The sequence below is a fragment of the Armigeres subalbatus genome, chromosome 3 (genome assembly GCF_024139115.2).
Source record: "Armigeres subalbatus isolate Guangzhou_Male chromosome 3, GZ_Asu_2, whole genome shotgun sequence".
NCBI classification, from domain to species: Eukaryota; Metazoa; Arthropoda; class Insecta; order Diptera; family Culicidae; genus Armigeres; species Armigeres subalbatus.
In genome coordinates, this window is record NC_085141.1 from 375557744 (window position 1) to 375577934 (window position 20191).

The following is a 20191-nucleotide window of genomic DNA, read 5'->3' on the forward strand; positions in this document are numbered from 1 at the left end:
CCAAGGGGTGGTCTGAATTCAGATGCCAACCGCTGCACAGTTCTTCGTTACAATCCACAACGGATTCTAGATTAGCGGGAATGTACAGCAGAAGCCATTTTCTCATCTCACAACGTGAAATTCGGACGACCGCTTCTGTGCGTGTGCAGCCAAAGACCCAGCACATTAGTATACTGCAAAACTCCGAAGGCCGATAAAGTTCTACGGTGTGTTCCTAAAAGCTTCAACCAGTCGTAGAAAAAAATACTTTTCCGGCAGCTCCAACATAAACATCTTCTCGATACTCGATACTATTTACATGCTGCCTCACTTGTCGTAACCGGATCATCCTCGTGGAAGTGGCCGTATAATGGTGACCTGAAGAATAAATAGATCGAATAAACTGGAAAAGGAGACAAAATCATACAACAAGATGCAAGATGTAGAAATCGCAAGATGGAAATGTAACGAGACGCGAAAGGGGAGGCTGATATTCCGTTTTGCATCAAGGGCTGGTATTTGATGTTGCTATCGCAGACTTTGAAGTTTGGTAGGTTATTTAGATAATGAATTATTGGCAGTGGCTGATTTTCAACCCGCCACTGTCACATCCAGGCGCTATAGTATATGCGCAAAATAGCCAGCATGAGTTAACCACCAGAAATTTGTATGGCGAAAGACATCTAAGGCGGGTTGTCTCACCAGTAGGAACTTTTCACGAAAAACTATTTGGTACCAGTTATGTAGGAAGGTGTCTGCTACTACGCCTACCAAATATTTTTTCGATTAGGGTGCTTATTTTCGAGATAATAACCATTAGATGCCATTCGCCTGATTTCCAAAAGTTAACTCCTAGTGTGCCGCTGTAAGCACGCTCAAAGCAGGCGATTCATTGAAATTTAATGATTAGACGGCATAATGAATCGCCTGCTTTTTGCGTGCTTACAGCGGCACATCAGGAGTTAACTTTCTGAAATCAGTATGGCGAAAGGCATCTAAGGTTCGATTTCTCAAAATTAAGCACCTTTATCGAAAAAATATTCGGTAGGCGTAGTAGAGGACACCATCCTACATAACCGGTACCACATATTTTTTCATGAAAAGTTTCTAGTTTCGAGAAAACCCGCTTTAGATGTCTTTCGCCATACAAATTTCTGGCGGTTAACTCATGCTAGCTATTTTGCGCATATAATAAAGCGCTTGGATGTGGCAGCGGCGGGTAGAAAATCAGCCACTGCTAATAATTCATTGACGATTTGATTATATTTTCCAGGGCTTGGTGCGGCCGGTCGCAACGGTTTGACCGATCGATCGAATAACATCCGGCGCAGCCATCATGGGTCAAGCTGTCACTATATATTATATATTATTGGATCCTGGTGGTCCTTTTATTGTCAGTTTACGTGATTCGGTGCTTGCTGCGATTGATCTTCCAACTAAGGAACTGAATGATATTCCCGATATTCCAGTTCGCCTGATATTGATACCATCAGATCCTGTATTGCCATTAATGATGAGTCTCCCAACTGCTGGTAATGCAGTAATAGCCAATCATCAATCAACAAAATAACTCGAACTATTCAATGAATATGTAGAACATGCGTATTAACAACAATAAAATTATTGTTTGATATGTATATATTTTTTTTTATATTTTTTATTTTTCTTGATTTTTTTTTTCAAACCAAGACAAACAAATATTACCCATACTTAGGCCAATTTCACTTATAATGGAGTACCCATTAATAGGTAAACATTACCAATATTTATATGAACCACTAGTACTCAAATATGGGTAAATGGTATTTCACCCATAAATTCGATCAATCAATCAATCAATCAAAGCAATTTTCGTTAGCAGAACCCAATCAATCAATCAATCGATTAATCCAAGCAATAAATCAACTCAATCAATCGATCGATTAATCAATAAATCATTCATTTAATCAATCAACTGCCGTCATACGCATATTTGTCCCATGTTTACTGGGAATCCTATGTACATGGGGCAGTTATGCGTATAACGGCAGTCCATCAATCAATCAAGCCTCAACCCATTAAATCAATCATTCAATCAGCCCTATCGCAATAGCAATCAACAAATCATCCACTTTGTGGGTAGTGTAAAAAAATTCATTCAGTTTTTGTGGTTCTTGTATAAGTAGGGCCCTCCTTAGCCGTCAATCAATCAATCAATCGATTAATCCAAGCAATCAATCAACTCAATCAATCGATCGATTAATCAATAAATCATTCATTTAATCAATCAACTGCCGTCATACGCATATTTGTCCCATGTTTACTGGGAATCCTATGTACATGGGGCAGTTATGCGTATAACGGCAGTCCATCAATCAATCAAGCCTCAACCCATTAAATCAATCATTCAATCAGCCCTATCGCAATAGCAATCAACAAATCATCCACTTTGTGGGTAGTGTAAAAAAATCCATTCAGTTTTTGTGGTTCTTGTATAAGTAGGGCCCTCCTTAGCCGTCAATCAATCAATCAATCGATTAATCCAAGCAATCAATCAACTCAATCAATCGATCGATTAATCAATAAATCATTCCAGTTCACTTTTTTCTGTGATGAACGCACCACGCGCGCGAAAGTGATCAAAGTTTTCTAACGATATCTCGTGTATATCTAAGCGACTATTCAAGCTATAGTTCCAATTAATTTTGTTACCTGTGGAAGAAGTGAGAATAAATCAGAAATTCTTAGTTTTCATCCGCGAAGTGCAGTTTTACACGATACCAAAGCTGTAGCCTCGGTCCCATTTGCTCCGGCAAATGTACGATGGCGGCGGCTATCAAATCTGGTAGCTTGTAGTGGTACAATCACTTACACGAATTTACCTGTGCTAACAGTACCATCTGCACCGACATTACACAGTGGTCCAGAAGGGTGATTTATCGTAAATAAAAATATAACCGAGAAAAGTAACGTGAGCGAAGCAAAACCAGTCCACCAAAGCTACAGGGGCAGGCAACAGGTGACTGTTGTCGAATTATTGATTGAAATTTATACGGACTGAGCGACACACCTAACACCGACGTCGAACGCTAAATACAGATGGCCTCCTCTAGTGGAGGCGACCCTAGCGGGTCGAGCAGAGCAAGACTCCCAAGGTTTATGGATCAGCGAAACGAGTTTGGTGAGCTGATTGTACTCCAAATGACAGCAAGCGATGGACGACTGCCAGTAAAACCATTCATGATTGCTGAAAGTGTGGAAAGACTCGTCGGACAGATTGATTCAGCTAGAAGTGAAAAGCAAGGAGCCAGTTACACAATCTGTGTTAGAAACGTGACACAAGCTGAAAAACTTCTACGACTGAAAACACTCGTTGATGGCACCGCGATAAACGTAACACATCACCCGTTTCTCAACAAATGCAAATGTGTCATTTCTACCTACGACCTGATAGAAGAGACCGAAAAAGACATTCTTGAGAAACTTGCCGAACAGCACGTGACAGAAGTGAGAAGAATTACACGTATGCAAAACGAAAAGGCAGTTAACACCCCCGCGCTTATCTTGACATTCGGTAAAACCACTTACCCCCAGCGAGTGAGAGTGGGGCTGTTAAGCGTACCAACACGCCCATACTATCCCAACCCACTTCTCTGCTTCGGTTGTTACAACTATGGACACACAAAAAAACAATGTACAGAGCCAGCAATTTGCTACAATTGCTCAGGTAGTCACGTAGTGGACGAATGTACAGAAGACGCTTTCTGCAGAAACTGTAACCAAAGCCATAACCCAAGGAATAGGAAATGCCCAAGATACCAGAAGGAAGTTAGCATAATAAGAACAAAGATTGATTTCAATCTGTCGTTCGCCGACGCGAAAAAGAGAGTCGAACAAGGTAATGTAAGCTATGCCCAAGTCACAGCCCAACCACGTATCGATGCTGAGAAAGTTACAGCATTGCTAGAGGCCAACAAGCAAAAAGACGAGCAGATTTCTAAGCTAATTGAAGCACTGAAAGATAAAAACAGGCAAATGGAAGAGTTGCAGAACACGGTTTTGCAAATGCAGCAGCACATCGAGCAAGTTGCTCACGCAAATCTGGAAACTTCGGACGACTTGACACCTCAAGCTTCGACGGAGCACCAACAAGCACGAATAACAACCAAGATTGGACTAACTAAACGTAAAAACAATGATAAACACGATGTACAAAATTCCGATAGACGGCAGCAAAATAATTCTCCCGACAATCAAAGTCCTGTACCAAAGCGCATCTTAACGAGACGCAATGGACAAGAAAGCGAAATACAAACGGAGAAAAACGCAATTGAACAGGTGGCGTATGCCTCGGACACCGAATCAGAAACAATGAAAAATCAGGTGCACCAAGCTCTTCATGACCCACACCGAAACTAGCAGCAAAAATACGCCTACAAACACCTCCGATGAAGACCATATACGCACGGATCAAGATGACAGCAATACGGAAACAAACAACAGGTTTGAAGGTGAGGAAAGTGCAGTACTCCCTTCACTCTCACAAGCGAGAGCGCCACTGGTCGGAAACTCTGTCCAGGACGCCATGCCCCAACCTGTAGATGGAGAATCCCCCAGGACGACCTTTTTTACGCAAGCTATAGACCCACGTAATCAAACAATAATATATAGAAACTCTTCAAATGCAACAACACATCAACCAGACAGTAACAGCAACGGAAAGGGGTCCGTCAACCCCAGGCATAACCTCACTCCAACCCTGACCGAGGATGTACCACTTGACAGTGATGAGCCTTCGGCGGCAGTTGGGGTGGGGGGCTTGCCTTCCCCTCAGGCAAGTACATCTTATAAACACGCTGCTACAACACTACTGTCTAAAGATTTCTCAACCCCAGCAAACCTAGACCAAGGCCAATCGAATCACAATTCTCCTAACACAAACCAACAAAACGCACCGCAACAACTCCCCATGACTCACACCGAGATTAACAGCAAAAATACGCCGACAGACACCACCGATGAAGACCATATACATACGGATCAAGATGACATCATTACGGAAACAAACAACAGGTTTGAAGATCGTAACAGCAACGGAACGGGGTCCGTAAACCTCAGGCATAACCTCACTCTGACCCTGACCGAGGATGTACCACTTAACAGTGATGAGCCTTCGGCGGCAGTTGGGGTGGGGGGCTTGCCTTCCCCTCAGGCAAGTACATCTTATAAATACTTTGCTAGAACACTACTGTCTAAAGATTTCTCAATCCCAGCAAACCTAAACCAAGGCCAATCGAATCACAATTCTCCTAACACAAGCCAACCAAATGCACCGCAACAACTCCCCATGACTCACACCGAGATTAACAGCAAAAATACGCAGACAGTCACCACCGATAAAGACCATATACGTACGGATCAAGATGACAGCATTACGAAAACAAACAACAGGTTTGAATATCGTAACAGCAACGGAACGAGGTCCGTAAACCTCAGGCATAACCTCACTCCGACCCCGACCGAGGATGTACCACTTGACAGTGATGAACCTTCGGCGGCAGTTGGGGTGGGGGGCTTGCCTCCTCCACAGGCAAGTACATCTCACAAATACGTTGCTAGAACACCACTGTCCAAAGACTTCTCATCCTCAACAAATCTAGACGAAGGCCAGTCGCATCGTAAAACTTCTAACACAAGTCAACAAAACGCAACATTGTTTGTCACCACAAACAATGAACGGGATAGAAGAAACCATCACAACTATACGAATCCAATTCCGGCCGAGGACGTCCCACGTACCAGTGATAAGCCTTCAGCGGCCGCTCGAGGAGTGGGTTTGCCCTCACCACAAAGTCAACCAACATACGAACAAACTTTAGCGTTACAATGGAACTTGAATGGAATACAAGGAAGATATGCGGAACTAGAAATGTTGACCACTAAATATTTACCAGTAGTGATCGCCCTGCAAGAAACCCGCCTAACAAAACCAGAAATCCTGAACCGTTTTCACAAAGCGGAGTATAAGTGGTCTTTCTGTTCGGTACCTACGTCAAGAACGCAGAATGGAGTCGGATTAGCCGTTCATAACAGTGTAGAACATAAATTCTTAAAGCTTAACTCCTCGCTACAGGCCGTAGCAGCACAAGTTATCCAACCCGTGTCGGCAACATTCGTATCCATATACATTCCATGCCCCATGCCTCCAAACGAATTTGAAGAGAAAATGCAAAACCTGATAGAAGAGCTCCCAACGCCGTTTATACTCCTAGGAGATTTCAACTGCCACAGCCATATGTGGGGTGGAAACAAGAGAGACACCAAAGGCGCTATTTTAGAGCAATTTATAATCGAACAGAATCTCATTCTATTAAACTCTGGAGAACATACCAGACTTGACCCAAGGACAGGACTAACATCTGCTTTAGATCTCACTATTTCCTCACCGGAGATCGTCCATAAACTACAATGGAAGGTCTGCAACGACACACATACAAGTGACCATTATCCAATAATACTAAGTGCAAATAAAAGAACACCGAGCCTACGCCGGCGAAAAATGTGGAAGCACGAAAACGCGAACTGGAATGAATACGAAGATTCTATTCTGGAACTCATTCCAAGAGAAGCGTCATTATCAGTAGAGGATTTCAGTGAGAGGATCATTATTGCAGCGGAGTCAAGCATTCCTAGAACAACCGGAAATGTGCGTAAACGAACAACACCATGGTGGAACGACGAAGTTAAAGCAGCTGTCAAGCTACGTAGAAAAAAACTTCGAGCCCTGCGAAAACTCGGTAAAAAGGACCTTAGAGGGATGGAGCATCTAAAAGAGACCGCCTTAAAAGAATTCCAAAAAGCCCGGAGCGAATCAAAGAAAATAGTACAAAATGCAAAGAAAAAATCATGGGAAGCATTTGTGGGTAGTTTCAATCCTCAAACATCCAGCAACGAAATGTGGAAGAAAGTAGGAGCACTATGTGGTAAAACTTACGTTCGAAGCTATGCCCTGAAAGTAAACGATGTAATAGTAGAAGAGCCAAATCATGTAGCGGAACACCTAGCTGAATACTTCGAAGGGATTTCTGCACCTATACAGCATCCGCCGTCTGTAGACCCAAGTCCAGTAGAAATCAACTCGGAAAGAATCGATGACAGCATAAATGAAGACTTCACTTTGCAAGAACTCTTTTGGGCATTGGACAAAGGAGGCAGTAAATCAGTAGGCAACGACGAAATAAGCTACCCCATGCTACGCCATCTCCCATTCAGGACCAAAGTTCAATTATTGGAAACTATAAATACAGTGTGGCGCTCAGGCGTTATTCCAGCTAGTTGGAAGGAAGGCATCACTATTCCCATCCCCAAACCAGGTAAAGATGCTAAGGAATTGGGAAACCAACGACCAATAACTTTACTCAGTTGTTTGAGTAAAACAGTGGAAAGGATGGTGAACAGAAGACTAATAGAAACACTAGAAAAACAGAATATGCTTAACCAGCAGCAGTTTGCTTTTCGTAAAGGTCGGGGCGTCGACGCCTACTTAGCAGCTCTGGAGAAAACCATACGTCAACCATTTGATAACGGAGAACACTGCGAATTACTATTAGTTGATATCGCCAAGGCATACGATACAGCTGATCGGAATTCAATTATTACAACATTACGAAGATTGGGATTCGATGGACGGATCATGCGTTACATAATAGACTTTCTTGGCGAACGAAAATTCAGAGTGATGGTAGGTGACAGCTTCTCAACGTGCAAAACCCAATACAGAGGAATACCCCAGGGATCAGTCTTATCAGTGACCCTATTTCTAGTATTTATGAATACAGTTTTTGATGATATCCCCAAATCTGTAAAAATATACGTCTATGCGGACGATATTCTTATTGTTGCATATGATACGGACCCAAGAGCAGTACGCAGAAGGATCCAACGGGCGGCCAATATTATAGGAAGATGGAGTGCACAAGCGGGATTGTCAATATCATCTGAGAAATCACACCTGATTCACCTATGCAGGAGAAGAAAACATCCGAATCTTCCAGATGTCAACGTTAATGAACGACCAGTTCGCGAAGCGCAAAATGTCAGAATACTAGGAGTGATAATAGACAAAAACCTCAACTTCAAGCAGCACGCAGCAGAAATTCGAAGCAAAACACAAAATATCCTCAATTTCCTGAAAATCGTCGGTAACCGCATGAATGGTGGTACTAGAAAGACATTACTTCAAATCGCGAAAGCGGTTTTAATACCGAAAATGCTGTACGGTATAGGACTTGTCAGTAGTGGAAGTAAAACTAACACGAAAAACCTCCAACCGTTATATAACACTGGAATTCGACAATCAAGTGGAGCTTTCCGTTCCAGCCCAGTAGACGCGATAATGGCAGAATCAGGTCAATTGCCCTTCAATTTTCTCCTAGTACAACATGCAACTTGCAAAGCTATCCGTCTGCTAGAACGAGAGAACCTTTTATTTGGTGCGAGCTCTTCTGGACAAATGCAAACGGGAGCGAATAATATAAGCAGCTTTCCTTCGGTCGAAAGAACAAGTTTGGCTTATAATAAACTAACCAGTCAAAAAATACCCAGAATAGCTACTCTATTAAGATTAGGAGGAAGAGCGTGGAACTCGAAAGCACCAAAAATCGACTGGACTATTAAAACCCAGTTCAAAGTTGGTCAATCGCCTCTGTTGGGGAAACAATTTTTCCAACATCTTCACCGCACCAAATACAACCTACATAAGTCCATCTACACTGATGGGTCCGTGGAATCCGGAAAAGTTGGAATAGGAATTGTGGCTGACGAACAGAATATATGTTATCAACTACCGGGGGAGTGTTCAATTTTCTCTGCAGAAGCTATGGCTATTCTATATGCAATCATGAATCACAGTACTGTAGAAGAACTAGTTGTAATATTCACTGACTCAGCAAGCACACTGCAAGCAGTCGAAAATGGCACATCGCAACATCCTTGGGTCCAAGGCATAGAAAAGGAACTAATGAACAGAGATGTTTCGCTATGTTGGATCCCAGGACATGTCGGAATCGCAGGTAACAACGCAGCCGATCGATTAGCGAAGGATGGTAGAAATGGCGTACTTCTAACGTCTGATGTTCCTGGGGACGACGCAATAAGAGTCAGCAAAACCTCCATACGAATGAGTTGGGAAATCGAGTGGCAGAAAAGTGAATGCTTCCTATTAACTACTAAATCAACTACTTTTCCATGGTCTGACCGTCTATTAGCAACAGAACAAAGGGCCCTTACAAGATTACGGATAGGACATACTAGGATTACACATCAACATTTGTTCAATAGGGAATCTAACATGTGCGACACCTGTGGTGTGACGCTATCGATCAGACATATTTTGATAGAATGCAGGAAGTACGAAGATCAAAGAAGTAATTGCAACCTAAAATATAATATAGATGAAATTTTGACAAACGACAGGGTTGAGGAGAAAAAACTAATTAAATTCATCAGTGAAACTGGATTGATAAATGTAATATAGGTTAAGTATGGAAATACACAAATAAAGAACAGGGATGAATGGCTGTTGCACAGCTAAAAACCCTTAGGAAAAAAAAAAAAAAAAAAAAAATAAATCATTCATTTAATCAATCAACTGCCGTCATACGCATATTTGTCCCATGTTTACTGGGAATCCTATGTACATGGGGCAGTTATGCGTATAACGGCAGTCCATCAATCAATCAAGCCTCAACCCATTAAATCAATCATTCAATCAGCCCTATCGCAATAGCAATCAACAAATCATCCACTTTGTGGGTAGTGTAAAAAAATCCATTCAGTTTTTGTGGTTCTTGTATAAGTAGGGCCCTCCTTAGCCGTGCGGTAAGATACGCGTTTACAAAGCAAGTCGAAAGGTTCGATTCCCGATGCTGAACTAAGTTTTATTATAATTTTGCTTTAAAATTTTGTGTTGGAATTAGAAACAATTTTTACTTATTTTCTTTAAAATGAACATTTAGATTGCGGAGACGAGCCAGCCTAGGGTTGAATGTCTCCTAAATAAAGACATAACAAAATTTGGGTTTAATTGATATGCAATATTGGTTTCCAGTATTATTGGATTGAACCGCTACCACCATACTGGTCAAACAACTTCACAATCTGATGTGCGCAATGCTAGGTTAGCGAATGGAACTTTCTATTGCATATTGTCCCTACTAGTGCAATACGATACTCATTAGCGCGCAAGTATGTGAATATACACCAGCACGCGTAGATCAAAATTTTACCACCATGGTATTGTACACTGTTATTCACCTGCATTACCATGGGTACTGCGGCAGCGGAAAATAAATCGACAAACGCTCCGCTGCCCGGTACAGAAAGTAAAAACACTGGAAAAGTCTATGCCTGTGCTTGAGCAGATATATGCAATCGGACAGAAGGGCTCCGATCCTTCCATTCCATTGGTAGAGGAAAAGTGTGGAACAAGATTATGGTTCTTACTACGAGTAGGGGGAAAGACGGCTTTGGCAGGTTTTGTTCTATTATTGGCAAGGGGGTTTTCGTCGACCAAATTTTATGAAATTTCGCTACAATATTCTTTGATATGCAAAGAATGTTTAGGCCAAATTTGAGCTTAGTTGGTCAAAAAAAAAACCCCTGCCAATAATAGAACAAAACCTGCCAAAGCCATCATTCCCCCTACGTAATAAACAGTATAGTAAAATCGAACCTAACCTCTTAAAACAAAATACTCTGGACGGAGTCAGGTGTGTATAAATAACGGGTAAAATTTCCTTAAGTTGTCGTTCTATCAGATAAAATGGAAAGGATTTTGTTAGCTTTCAGTTTGTATGTTTGTATTTAACAGAGAAACCGTTAGGCGAACATTTGTCTGAAACTTAAACCTATAAGGCACACAAGGCTCACAGCCGAAATGGTGACAGATTTCGCCGCATGGTTGCAGTCATCCTGGGCACAATAGCACTCCTCCCAGTAGACCCCGTTCTCGTAGACGCCCCAGTTGCACATGCCGGTGACACCACTTTCCGATACCGAGGCGCACCGTCGGATCACCTCCGGATCTTTGCTGCTCCGAACCATGTAGTATCCTGTTATACATAGCAAAAATAAATATCACTGATAAATAAACATAAGGGTATCTTACCATGTTCATTTTTGTCGGCATATAATACCTACAAGGCATTTGCAATTCCAACCGCACTGCTATTTAAATTAACGAAATTTCTTGTGGTCGATTTCGGTGATCTACTGATTTTTGAATCAGAAACACCATCAGAGGTAAACAAAAATGGAAATGGCAACTGTTGTCAAACTGACGTGATTCGAATTGAGGGGCTTCTCAATGGTCGAGTGATTGTAATAATTGTAATCCGTCACTCCCCAGGGGTATATAGTGGTGCCCGGAAAAATGGCCACCCCTCCGTCTATGTATTCGTCAATGCTATAACTCCGTTACTCGTGGAATTCAAACAACGAACCATTAGGCAGAGTTGTAGAAAAACCTTCGCACTAGAAGTCCACCATACAACATAATTTGAAATTCAGCTTCTGGAATGTGTTATTGACAAACTACTAAATGATCGAACGCAAATTATTGAATGATCGTTAACATCCTTGATTCAAGATAAAATTTTGAAAATGATTCTGAAGTTGCCTCCGTGGTATAGTACCAATGAACTTCATAGAATTTCTAATATTGAGACATTGCAACAATTGTCCAACAAAATAATTTCCAATTTTAGACAAAAATCGTTGCAATCTTATATTGCAACGATTAACTCCTTGTACCCTTAGTATAAAATAGGTTAAGTTTAGTTTAAGTTGAAAACATTGTAATTCCTACATGGTTCAATTCAACCAGAGGAAAAATTCTAACTGCCAGAGGCAATTGAAATGTATTAATAATAACTAAAAAGTAACAAATAAGGATGATAGTGTTAAGAAAACACGGAACACCTAGTCTAAGAGATGAATGCATGTATTAGATAATTAGCAAATAAAATTAGGTAAAAAAAAAAATGCCTAAATTTATATTCTTTCGAAAGCTTTCGGCGAGTATATCAAGGATCCGAGTTAAATTCTTCAGAAAGATGAACCCCTCGTTAGTTTTATACGAAATCATTTTAATGGCCCTCAATTTTTGTCAATTCTTGACTCACCAAAACTATCATAACTCCAACATTTCTCAACCGATCGTGGAGATCAGCATATTGTTGGAAAGAGGAAGAGTGTATCCTCAATTTGCAATAGTAAAAATAGAAGCAGCCATATTGAATTTAGCCGCCATCCTGGATTTTTTATTTAAAACTATTTTCCGTCAGGTTTGCTACCACCGATTTTGAATATTAATACATCGTTGGAAAGCCTAGCTTATATTGTGCATTGTGTCAAAAAATCTCAGGTGTATGTTTTTTCTATCAAAAGTTATGTACTATTTACCAAATTATTTTTTTATGATAGTTTTGGTGAGTCAAGAATTGACAAAAATCGAGGGGTACATCAAAATGATTTCGTGTATAACTAACGAGGGGTTCATCTTTCTGAAGAATTTAACTCGGATCCTTAATATACTCGCCGAAAGCTTTCGAAAGAATATAAATTTAAGCATTTTTAAGAACCTCGTGCAAATAGTGGCCCGGTTTCAGCGAGAATTACTCATACGTCCCTGTTATGGATTAATCAATTTTGAGGATTATAACCAAACCAAATCGACCACGTTCTAATCGACAGTAAATTCTTCTCCGACATCACGAACGTACGCACTTACCGCAGTGCGAATATTGAATCCGACCACTACCTCGTTTCAGTATGCCTGCGCTCAAAACTCTCGACGGTGATCAACACGCGTCGGAGTCGTCCGCCGCGGCTAAACATTGGGCGGCTACAAGACGGTAGACTAGCCCAAGACTACGCGCAGCAGCTGGAAGTGGCACTCCCACCGGAAGAGCAGCTAGGCGCAGCATCTCTTGAAGATGGCTGGAGAGATATTCGATCCGCCATTGGAAGCACTGCAACCGCTGCACTAGGCACGGTGGCTCCGGATCAGAGAAACGACTGGTATGACGGCGAATGTGAGCAGTTAGTTGAGGAGAAGAATGCAGCATGGGCGAGATTGCTGCAACACCGCACGAGGGCGAACGACCCAAGTAACACCAAGCATTACAATATTGCACATATATCAATCATAAACCGGCATTCTAAATGCTAATTGCATTAAATCAGTTTTAACGATGTGAAGTTGCATTTATTTATCAGCTGTCAGACAACGATATTCTAAATCAGCATTACGAATGCAGCGATGCATTACTTATGCTTTATTTCAACATGTGAAAGTAATGAACCACTAATTCGGTCTTATAAGTGCCCTTTTCCACTTTAAGTCAGCTTTTAGGGCTGTATTTTTTACAAGTATATATAGCTTCATGGTTACTTGGGGAGGCACGATACAAACGGGCGCGGAACAGACAAAACTCGATTTTCCGGAGGAAAAAGCGCCAGCAGGAAGATCGAGACCGTGAAGATACGGAGGAACTGTACCGCGCTAATAACGCACGAAAGTTCTATGAGAAGTTGAACCGTTCACCTAAGGGCCACGTGCCACAGCCCGATATGTGTAAGGACATAAACGGGAACCTTCTTACAAACGAGCGTGAGGTGATTCAAAGGTGGCGGCAACACTACGAAGAGCACCTGAATGGCGATATGGCAGACAACGGTGGCGGTATGGTAATGAACCTAGGAGCACGCGCGCAGGACATCCGACTTCCAGCTCCTAATCTCCAGGAAATCCAGGAGGAGATCGGCCGGCTGAAAAACAACAAAGCCCCTGGAGTTGACCAACTACCAGGAAAGCTGTTTAAACACGGTGGTGAGGCACTGGCTAGAGCGCTGCACTAGGTGATTACCAAGGTTTGGGAGGATGAGTTTCTGCCGCAAGAGTGGATGGAAGGTGTCGTGTGTCCCATCTACAAAAAGGGCGCTAAGCTGGATTGTAGCAACTACCGCGCAATCACATTGCTGAACGCCGCCTACAAGGTACTCTTCCAAATTTCATGCCGCCGACTAACACCAATTGCAAGAGAGTTCGTGGGGCACTACCAGGCGGGATTTATGGGTGAACGCTCTACCAGAGACCAGGTGTTCGCCGTACGTCAGGTATTGAAGAAAAGCCGCGAATACAACGTGCCCACACATAATCTATTTATCGACTTCAAAGCCGCATCGATCGGGACCAGCTATGGCAGCTAATGCACGAAAACGGATTTCCGGATAAACTGATACGGTTGATCAAGGCGACGATGGATCGGGTGATGTGCGTAGTTCGAGTTTCAGAGACATTCTCGAGTCCCTTCGAAACGCGCAGAGGGTTACGGCAAGGTGATGGTCTTTCGTGTCTGCAATTCAACATCGCTTTGGAGGGAATAATATGGTACGATTTTCACGAAGTCCGTCCAGTTATTGCGCGTGGGCTTCGCGGCCGTGCGGTTAGCGACGTCAATCGTCTAGACGCATGTGCTATGGAGTGTGGGTTCGATTCCCGCCCCGGTAAGGAGGAAACTTCGTGATCGAAAAATTCTCCACTGGTCCACTGTGGTTAGGGTCCGATGTCTAAGTTGTGTTCAGTCTGTACAACCTCTGGTCGAAGACGGTGTTCCTGTCTTCTGTCTTCTTTCATTTGGATTTACCGACGACATTGATATTATGGCACGTAACTTTGAGGATGGAGGAAGCCTACATCTAAATTAAAAACCGAAGCTAAACTTATTAACACGTTGTAGACGAAGTACATGATAGGAAGAGGACAACGCAATCCACCCACTACGAGTTTGTATTGGTGGTGACGGACGCCAGGTGGTTGAAAAATTCGTGTACTTGGGGTCACTGGTGACCTCCGATAACGATACCAGCAGAGAAATTCGGAGACGCATCATGGCAGTAAATCGTACGTACTTTGGACTCCGCAAAACGCTCCGATCGAATAGAGTTCGCCGCCGTACCACACTTACTATCTACAAAACGCTTATTAGACCGGTAGTTCTCTACGGACACGAGACCTGGACGATGCTCATGGAGGACCAACGCGTACTGGGAGTTTTCGAAAGGAAAGTGCTGCGTACCATATATGGTGGGGTGCAGATGGCGGACGGTACGTGGAGGAGGCGAATGAACCACGAGTTGCATCAGCTGTTGGGAGAACCATCCATCGTTCACACCGCGAAAATTGGAAGACTGCGGTGGGCCGGGCACGTAGCCAGAATGTCGGTGAAAATGGCTCTCGACAACGATCCGACGGGAACAAGAAGGCAAGGTGCACAGCGGGCAAGGTGAATCTATCAGGCGCAGACTGCGTGGTTGGCGAAGTGCAGCCATGGACCGAGCTGAATGGAGAAGACTTTTATGTGCAGCACACGCCACTCCGGCCTTAGTCTGGTAATAAAAAAAAATCCCCCCATGTAATTTTTTTTTCATACAAATGAATTTTTATTTATAGAGAGCATCTATGGATTACGTAACGCTTAGAGGGGGGAGCGCGGTTGTTTAAAGTGTGACGACCAATATAAAATTTTAAAATGCGTCATACAAAAAGTGTGACATAGATGGGGGGGGGTTGCGTTACGTAATTAATGGATCTTCCTATATGGAGCGTAAGATATTGACCGACCCCTGCTAACCCATAAGTGCTTACGTAATATGTGTACGGCCCCTAAGCTTGGTTCGTTGATTCGCTATACAGCGTTTGCTAAATCCTTAATGTAGGCAATTGTTTATGATGTGTATCACACTAAGGCGAAACCAAACAATTAAATCGAGAAAGCCATCGTCACCGCTAGTTGGATTAATCTGTTTTTTTTTTACCAAAATATTGATATATTTAATTCGGTAACGAAAGAAGATACAGACTGTGCTCTTTATGGGTTCTTTCACAAATTACGTAACGCTGAATTTGATGATTTTGGAGCCCCACCCTTCCCCTCGTAACACTTTTTGTATAGAAGTTTTATTTTTTTGTATGGATCGTAACGCTCGGCTTGACTCCCTCCCTCCCCCTACAGCGTTACGTAATTTGTAAAAGGCTTCTTATAGCAAAACACGCCACGATATGATACACACGTTTTTTTTTCGGATGAATAAAAAACGATCATACAACAATTTCATTCCTTATATACTCATATTACAAAATCGATTCTTATATCGGACGGGGTCAAGTTTGAATTACATCACTAAAAGCTAAATTCTAATTATTTATCGTCGTCATTCAATCTCATCTCAACCAAAATTTACACTACGCTGAACCCTAGTCTACATCACGCGTGAATTGAAAGCGATTAATCCTTTTTGCGTTATCTACGAATAAATTATTGTGAGTCATTTGTTTGAAGTAAGTGAAATGTGTAGGACGAAATTATGTGCTCGCGGGTTCGGCTACAAGCGCAAAGTAGATCATATTCTATGTTGAAAACACCTGAAGCGTAATTCTGGTTTCCTAACAGTAATGCACAATACGAATTCCTCAATTTCATATCACAGAATCGTTACCATTCCGGCGTCGTTCCGCGTCATTTCGGGCGTAGTCGTCGTCGTCATCGTCCACCGCAAGGGTTATAATGCTGGAATCGCCAATGGGTGCAGCTCCAAGCACCAAGTTCTCGACTGATCCTCCGACCGAATGGCGCCGCGAGAGGGAATTTCTCACCACTAGATCAACGTTACCGTATCCGATGGCGGCTGTGGCCGCCACAGCGAACGAAGGCGTTCGGTTCAGAGATGACGGCTCGTCGGCGGGCATTGCGTTACTGTTGTGACTGCTGGTCACCGGACGAAGGATTTGTAAAACATCGTTTGCGGTCAGGTTTTGTTGCGGAAGCTGCTGTTGTGTTCCGTTGCCGGTCGTCAGCGACCGATGGCGGCGACGACCGCTAAGAGTTTCGCTGTTGTACAGCACTCGAGGACCCATTTCAAGCCCGGACGGGGGAAGCGAAACAGTGTTACCCGATGGCAGCGTGTGGTTCGACAGAATAGTGGAGTAATCCGGAGGAGGCAGTTCGTCGCCAGCGGGATTGGCAGAACTGTGCACTGGGATGGGAGCTCGCTGACGGTTGCCACTCGATTCGCCTATGATCCTAAAATAAAAGAACGAGAAATTTGTTATAAATCGTAGAGTCCAGTACATTTTCATTCGTTTCTTGTTATGCTCAACCCGACCCTCTCCGATGCAGTCCTTTGGCTGCAGGTCTTTTGGCAACATCAAAGCCCGCTGTAAAACCACTGAAATCGTTTGTGGGAATTGCTCGAGTACTAACCACTCACAGAGAACCGGTCGTGGGACCTTTCAAGATTCTGCAGTAAGTGATATAGCAATCAGTAGGACATTACTAGTCGAGCCTGTCCCAGCTACAATGCTGAAAATTATGGTCAAAAGATTTGAGTTAACTATAACTGCACCTACGCGGAGGCCAGAAGAATCCTCGAGTAGGAACATAGGGTTGAAAGGTCCTATGCCGACGTTACGCCAAGAAATCAGGTCCTCACAAGCCTAACGACTCAGTTAGCACACGTAGCAGACGGCGATGAATTCGCTTGGTTCAAAAGATAAGAGCTATGTACTCAGAGCTGAAATCCCTCCGAAGTTCAAACCTTAAGGATTAAAAATAATCTACTGAAAAGGTAACGGAACAGCTCTTGTCCCTCCGCACCCCTAAGCCACGATTTCTATCACTGTTCAACCCAAGATGAATACACCACTAGGTGTTCCAATCTGCCAAATTCACGATTCAGCCATCTTGGATTTCAGTATGGGAGAGCCAGCCGGTTTGTTTATGTTTTGCACCGAAAATGAATTGTTCACCCCCGCCCTCTTCTCGTCCATAAATTGGGCAGACTGCAACACCTAGCTGTGTATTCATCTTGATTTAGTCCTTCTCTATCTGTCGCTATCTCCAATTAGGTTCTGCAGCATGACGTCACGCATGAATTCGGTCCTCGTCGAATGAACTTTTTTGACAGTTCAGTAGTACTTTCGACTGACTCCGACAAGGGTCGAGTTCGTGATTGGTTGGCTACCCCTGAGTCCAACAAGAAGTACTACTGACCTGTCACCAGATTGAGGTTACGTTCAGACGCTGCAGAACCTAATTGCAAATCTCATTCTGTAACTACCCCCCCTCCCCCCTTTTCTCCGCTCTACCACTGAAGAAATATACTACCTGTTTGTGGCAAATACTACATCTGTCCTAAGATCTGTGGTTATCGGCGTCATCAAAAAGATATTTTAGTTACTAGATAAAGATTGTCGCTACTGTTCCCTTTGTTCTGCTGTCCGAAACATGTGTGGTACATACCTGTCAAATCGTATGGATTTTCCTTCTTTGACATTTAGCTCCCCTATCCTCGCCAGCAAAAGATGTTCCGGACAGCGACGACAGCGACAATCTTTATCTAGTAACTAAAATATCTTTTCGTCATCACCACGTTATCGGCGTCATCACCACGTTATCGGCACCACGACCCTTCGATCTCGTGTGGTAGTTGTATTAGATTTTAATTCGTAGTTTTTGTTATTCTAGTTTTAAGTTCAAAAATAAAGTTTAAGTGCACATTCTAGTATTTTAAGCTACAAAATAAACTTTTTTGTGTGGACTGTATTTAAGTGTTCTCAACTACGGTGATTAGAAATCCCACGACTAAATGCACATTGCGTTGTATTAAGCCTAGGAGTAGTGCAAGGATGCAAGGAAAAGAACATTGTGGTTTTGCCTCCTACGAATTAAACGACTCAAGTCCACAAACTTTGCCTGGAGTGCAAACACTACTCATGTTCGGTTGCGAACGTGTAATTTTTGTTTATTTTTTTGTATTGTTTTTGTAAATTTTCCCATACGTGATTTGAAACCATTACCCCCTAATAATTTGTAAAATCCAATAGCCATACATTGCTATAGCCCTTTCCCATTTCTATTCCCAAAATGAAAAATAACTGTAAACACCGTCTTGCCTCTTCCCTGTATGTCATGCCCAACCGTTCTGCCGCTCATCGGAGCATCGTCGGAGGAAGCAACAGTCAAGAATTGTCCCTTCGATACGATCCACATTAAACCCCACCAGTGGTAATCTAATGTGGACACCGTTTCGACTGCACACGGACAATCTGTTGCTTTCCTCAGTCAAGATCCCGCTGCTGGAGCCTCAACAAGAGACAACATTGTGTCCCAGCGAGCCGATCCACTATATGACCCTTCCGGTAATCTTTTGTGGATATCGGTTCGCCTTGCACATGGATTACATGTTGTTCTCTGGCCTGTTGAGTGTTGGCCAGTAGCAACATTTTGACTGCATCCCCGGAAGGAAGAGTCCGTTTCCCGTTCCCATTTGTGACGTTGTGCACCGCACAACTCAATAGTGAGTTCAATTCACCCAACCTCAAACAAAATTGAATAAATGGGGTCGAAGTAGTTTGCCTTTACTCCCATGTTAAAAAAGTACCCAACGGAAAATTTATTTACCCAACTGGAGGTTTAATTCACTCAATTTTGAGTTCAGCCATAAAACTCAAAGTTGGCTTCCCGTATTGAACTGGCGTCGTTGGATTGTTTCGCTCTTTTGTTTTTGACAACAGAAGAAAGAGTGGATGAAAGAGTAAGTTAAAAAAAACTCTCGCTAAACCCGCTAAACGATAGCACCAACTCGTCCGAGATTTCTGCTGGTCAATAGGTTTATTAATCTCCGCAATCCGACATGTAACAAAGAACTGTCAACTGTTTAACAGTCTCCTAAAAACACATGTTTTAAGTCCTCAGTATCGTTTCCACAGCCTTCCGTATCGGTACACCTGGAGATCACCACTGCAGACAGAATCACAAATCGACCACGTTCTGATTGATGGACGGCACTTCTCCGACATTATCGACGTCAGGACATATCGTGACGCTAACATCGACTCTGACCACTATCTGGTGATGGTTAAACTGCGCCCAAAACTATCCGTCATCAACAATGTTCGGTACCGACGACCGCCGCGGTACGACCTAGAGCGACTGAACTAACTTGATGTCGCCACTGCATACGCGCAGCATCTCCGGCAGCGTTGCCGGAAGAGGGTGAGCTCGATGGGGCCCCTCTTGAGGACTGCTGGTATACAGTTAAAGCAGCCATTAACGACGCAGCGGAGAACAACGTCGGGTATGTGGGACGAAGTCGACGGAACGATTGGTTC

At 43.0% G+C, this 20191-nt stretch overlaps 3 protein-coding genes across 7 annotated transcripts in view; 2 read left to right on the plus strand and 1 right to left on the minus strand.

Moving 5' to 3' along the window:
- LOC134226558 (sodium-dependent transporter bedraggled-like) overlaps window positions 1–20191 on the plus strand; it is an 822794-nt gene that overhangs the window by 367969 nt on the left and 434634 nt on the right. The window lies entirely within an intron of this gene.
- LOC134226547 (uncharacterized) lies at window positions 4349–9574 on the plus strand. The gene is made up of 2 exons (XM_062707393.1): window positions 4349–7331; window positions 9030–9574. The coding sequence occupies exons 1-2, from the start codon at window positions 4358–4360 to the stop codon at window positions 9491–9493; spliced, it is 3438 nt and encodes a 1145-aa protein (XP_062563377.1). The 5' UTR covers window positions 4349–4357; the 3' UTR covers window positions 9494–9574.
- Window positions 16132–20191, minus strand: part of LOC134226548 (sodium-dependent transporter bedraggled-like) — a 49192-nt gene continuing 45132 nt past the window's right edge. Inside the window, 1 exon segment of the mRNA XM_062707394.1 lies at window positions 16132–17102. Coding sequence (XP_062563378.1) covers window positions 16499–17102 — 604 coding nt within the window. The 3' untranslated portion in view covers window positions 16132–16498.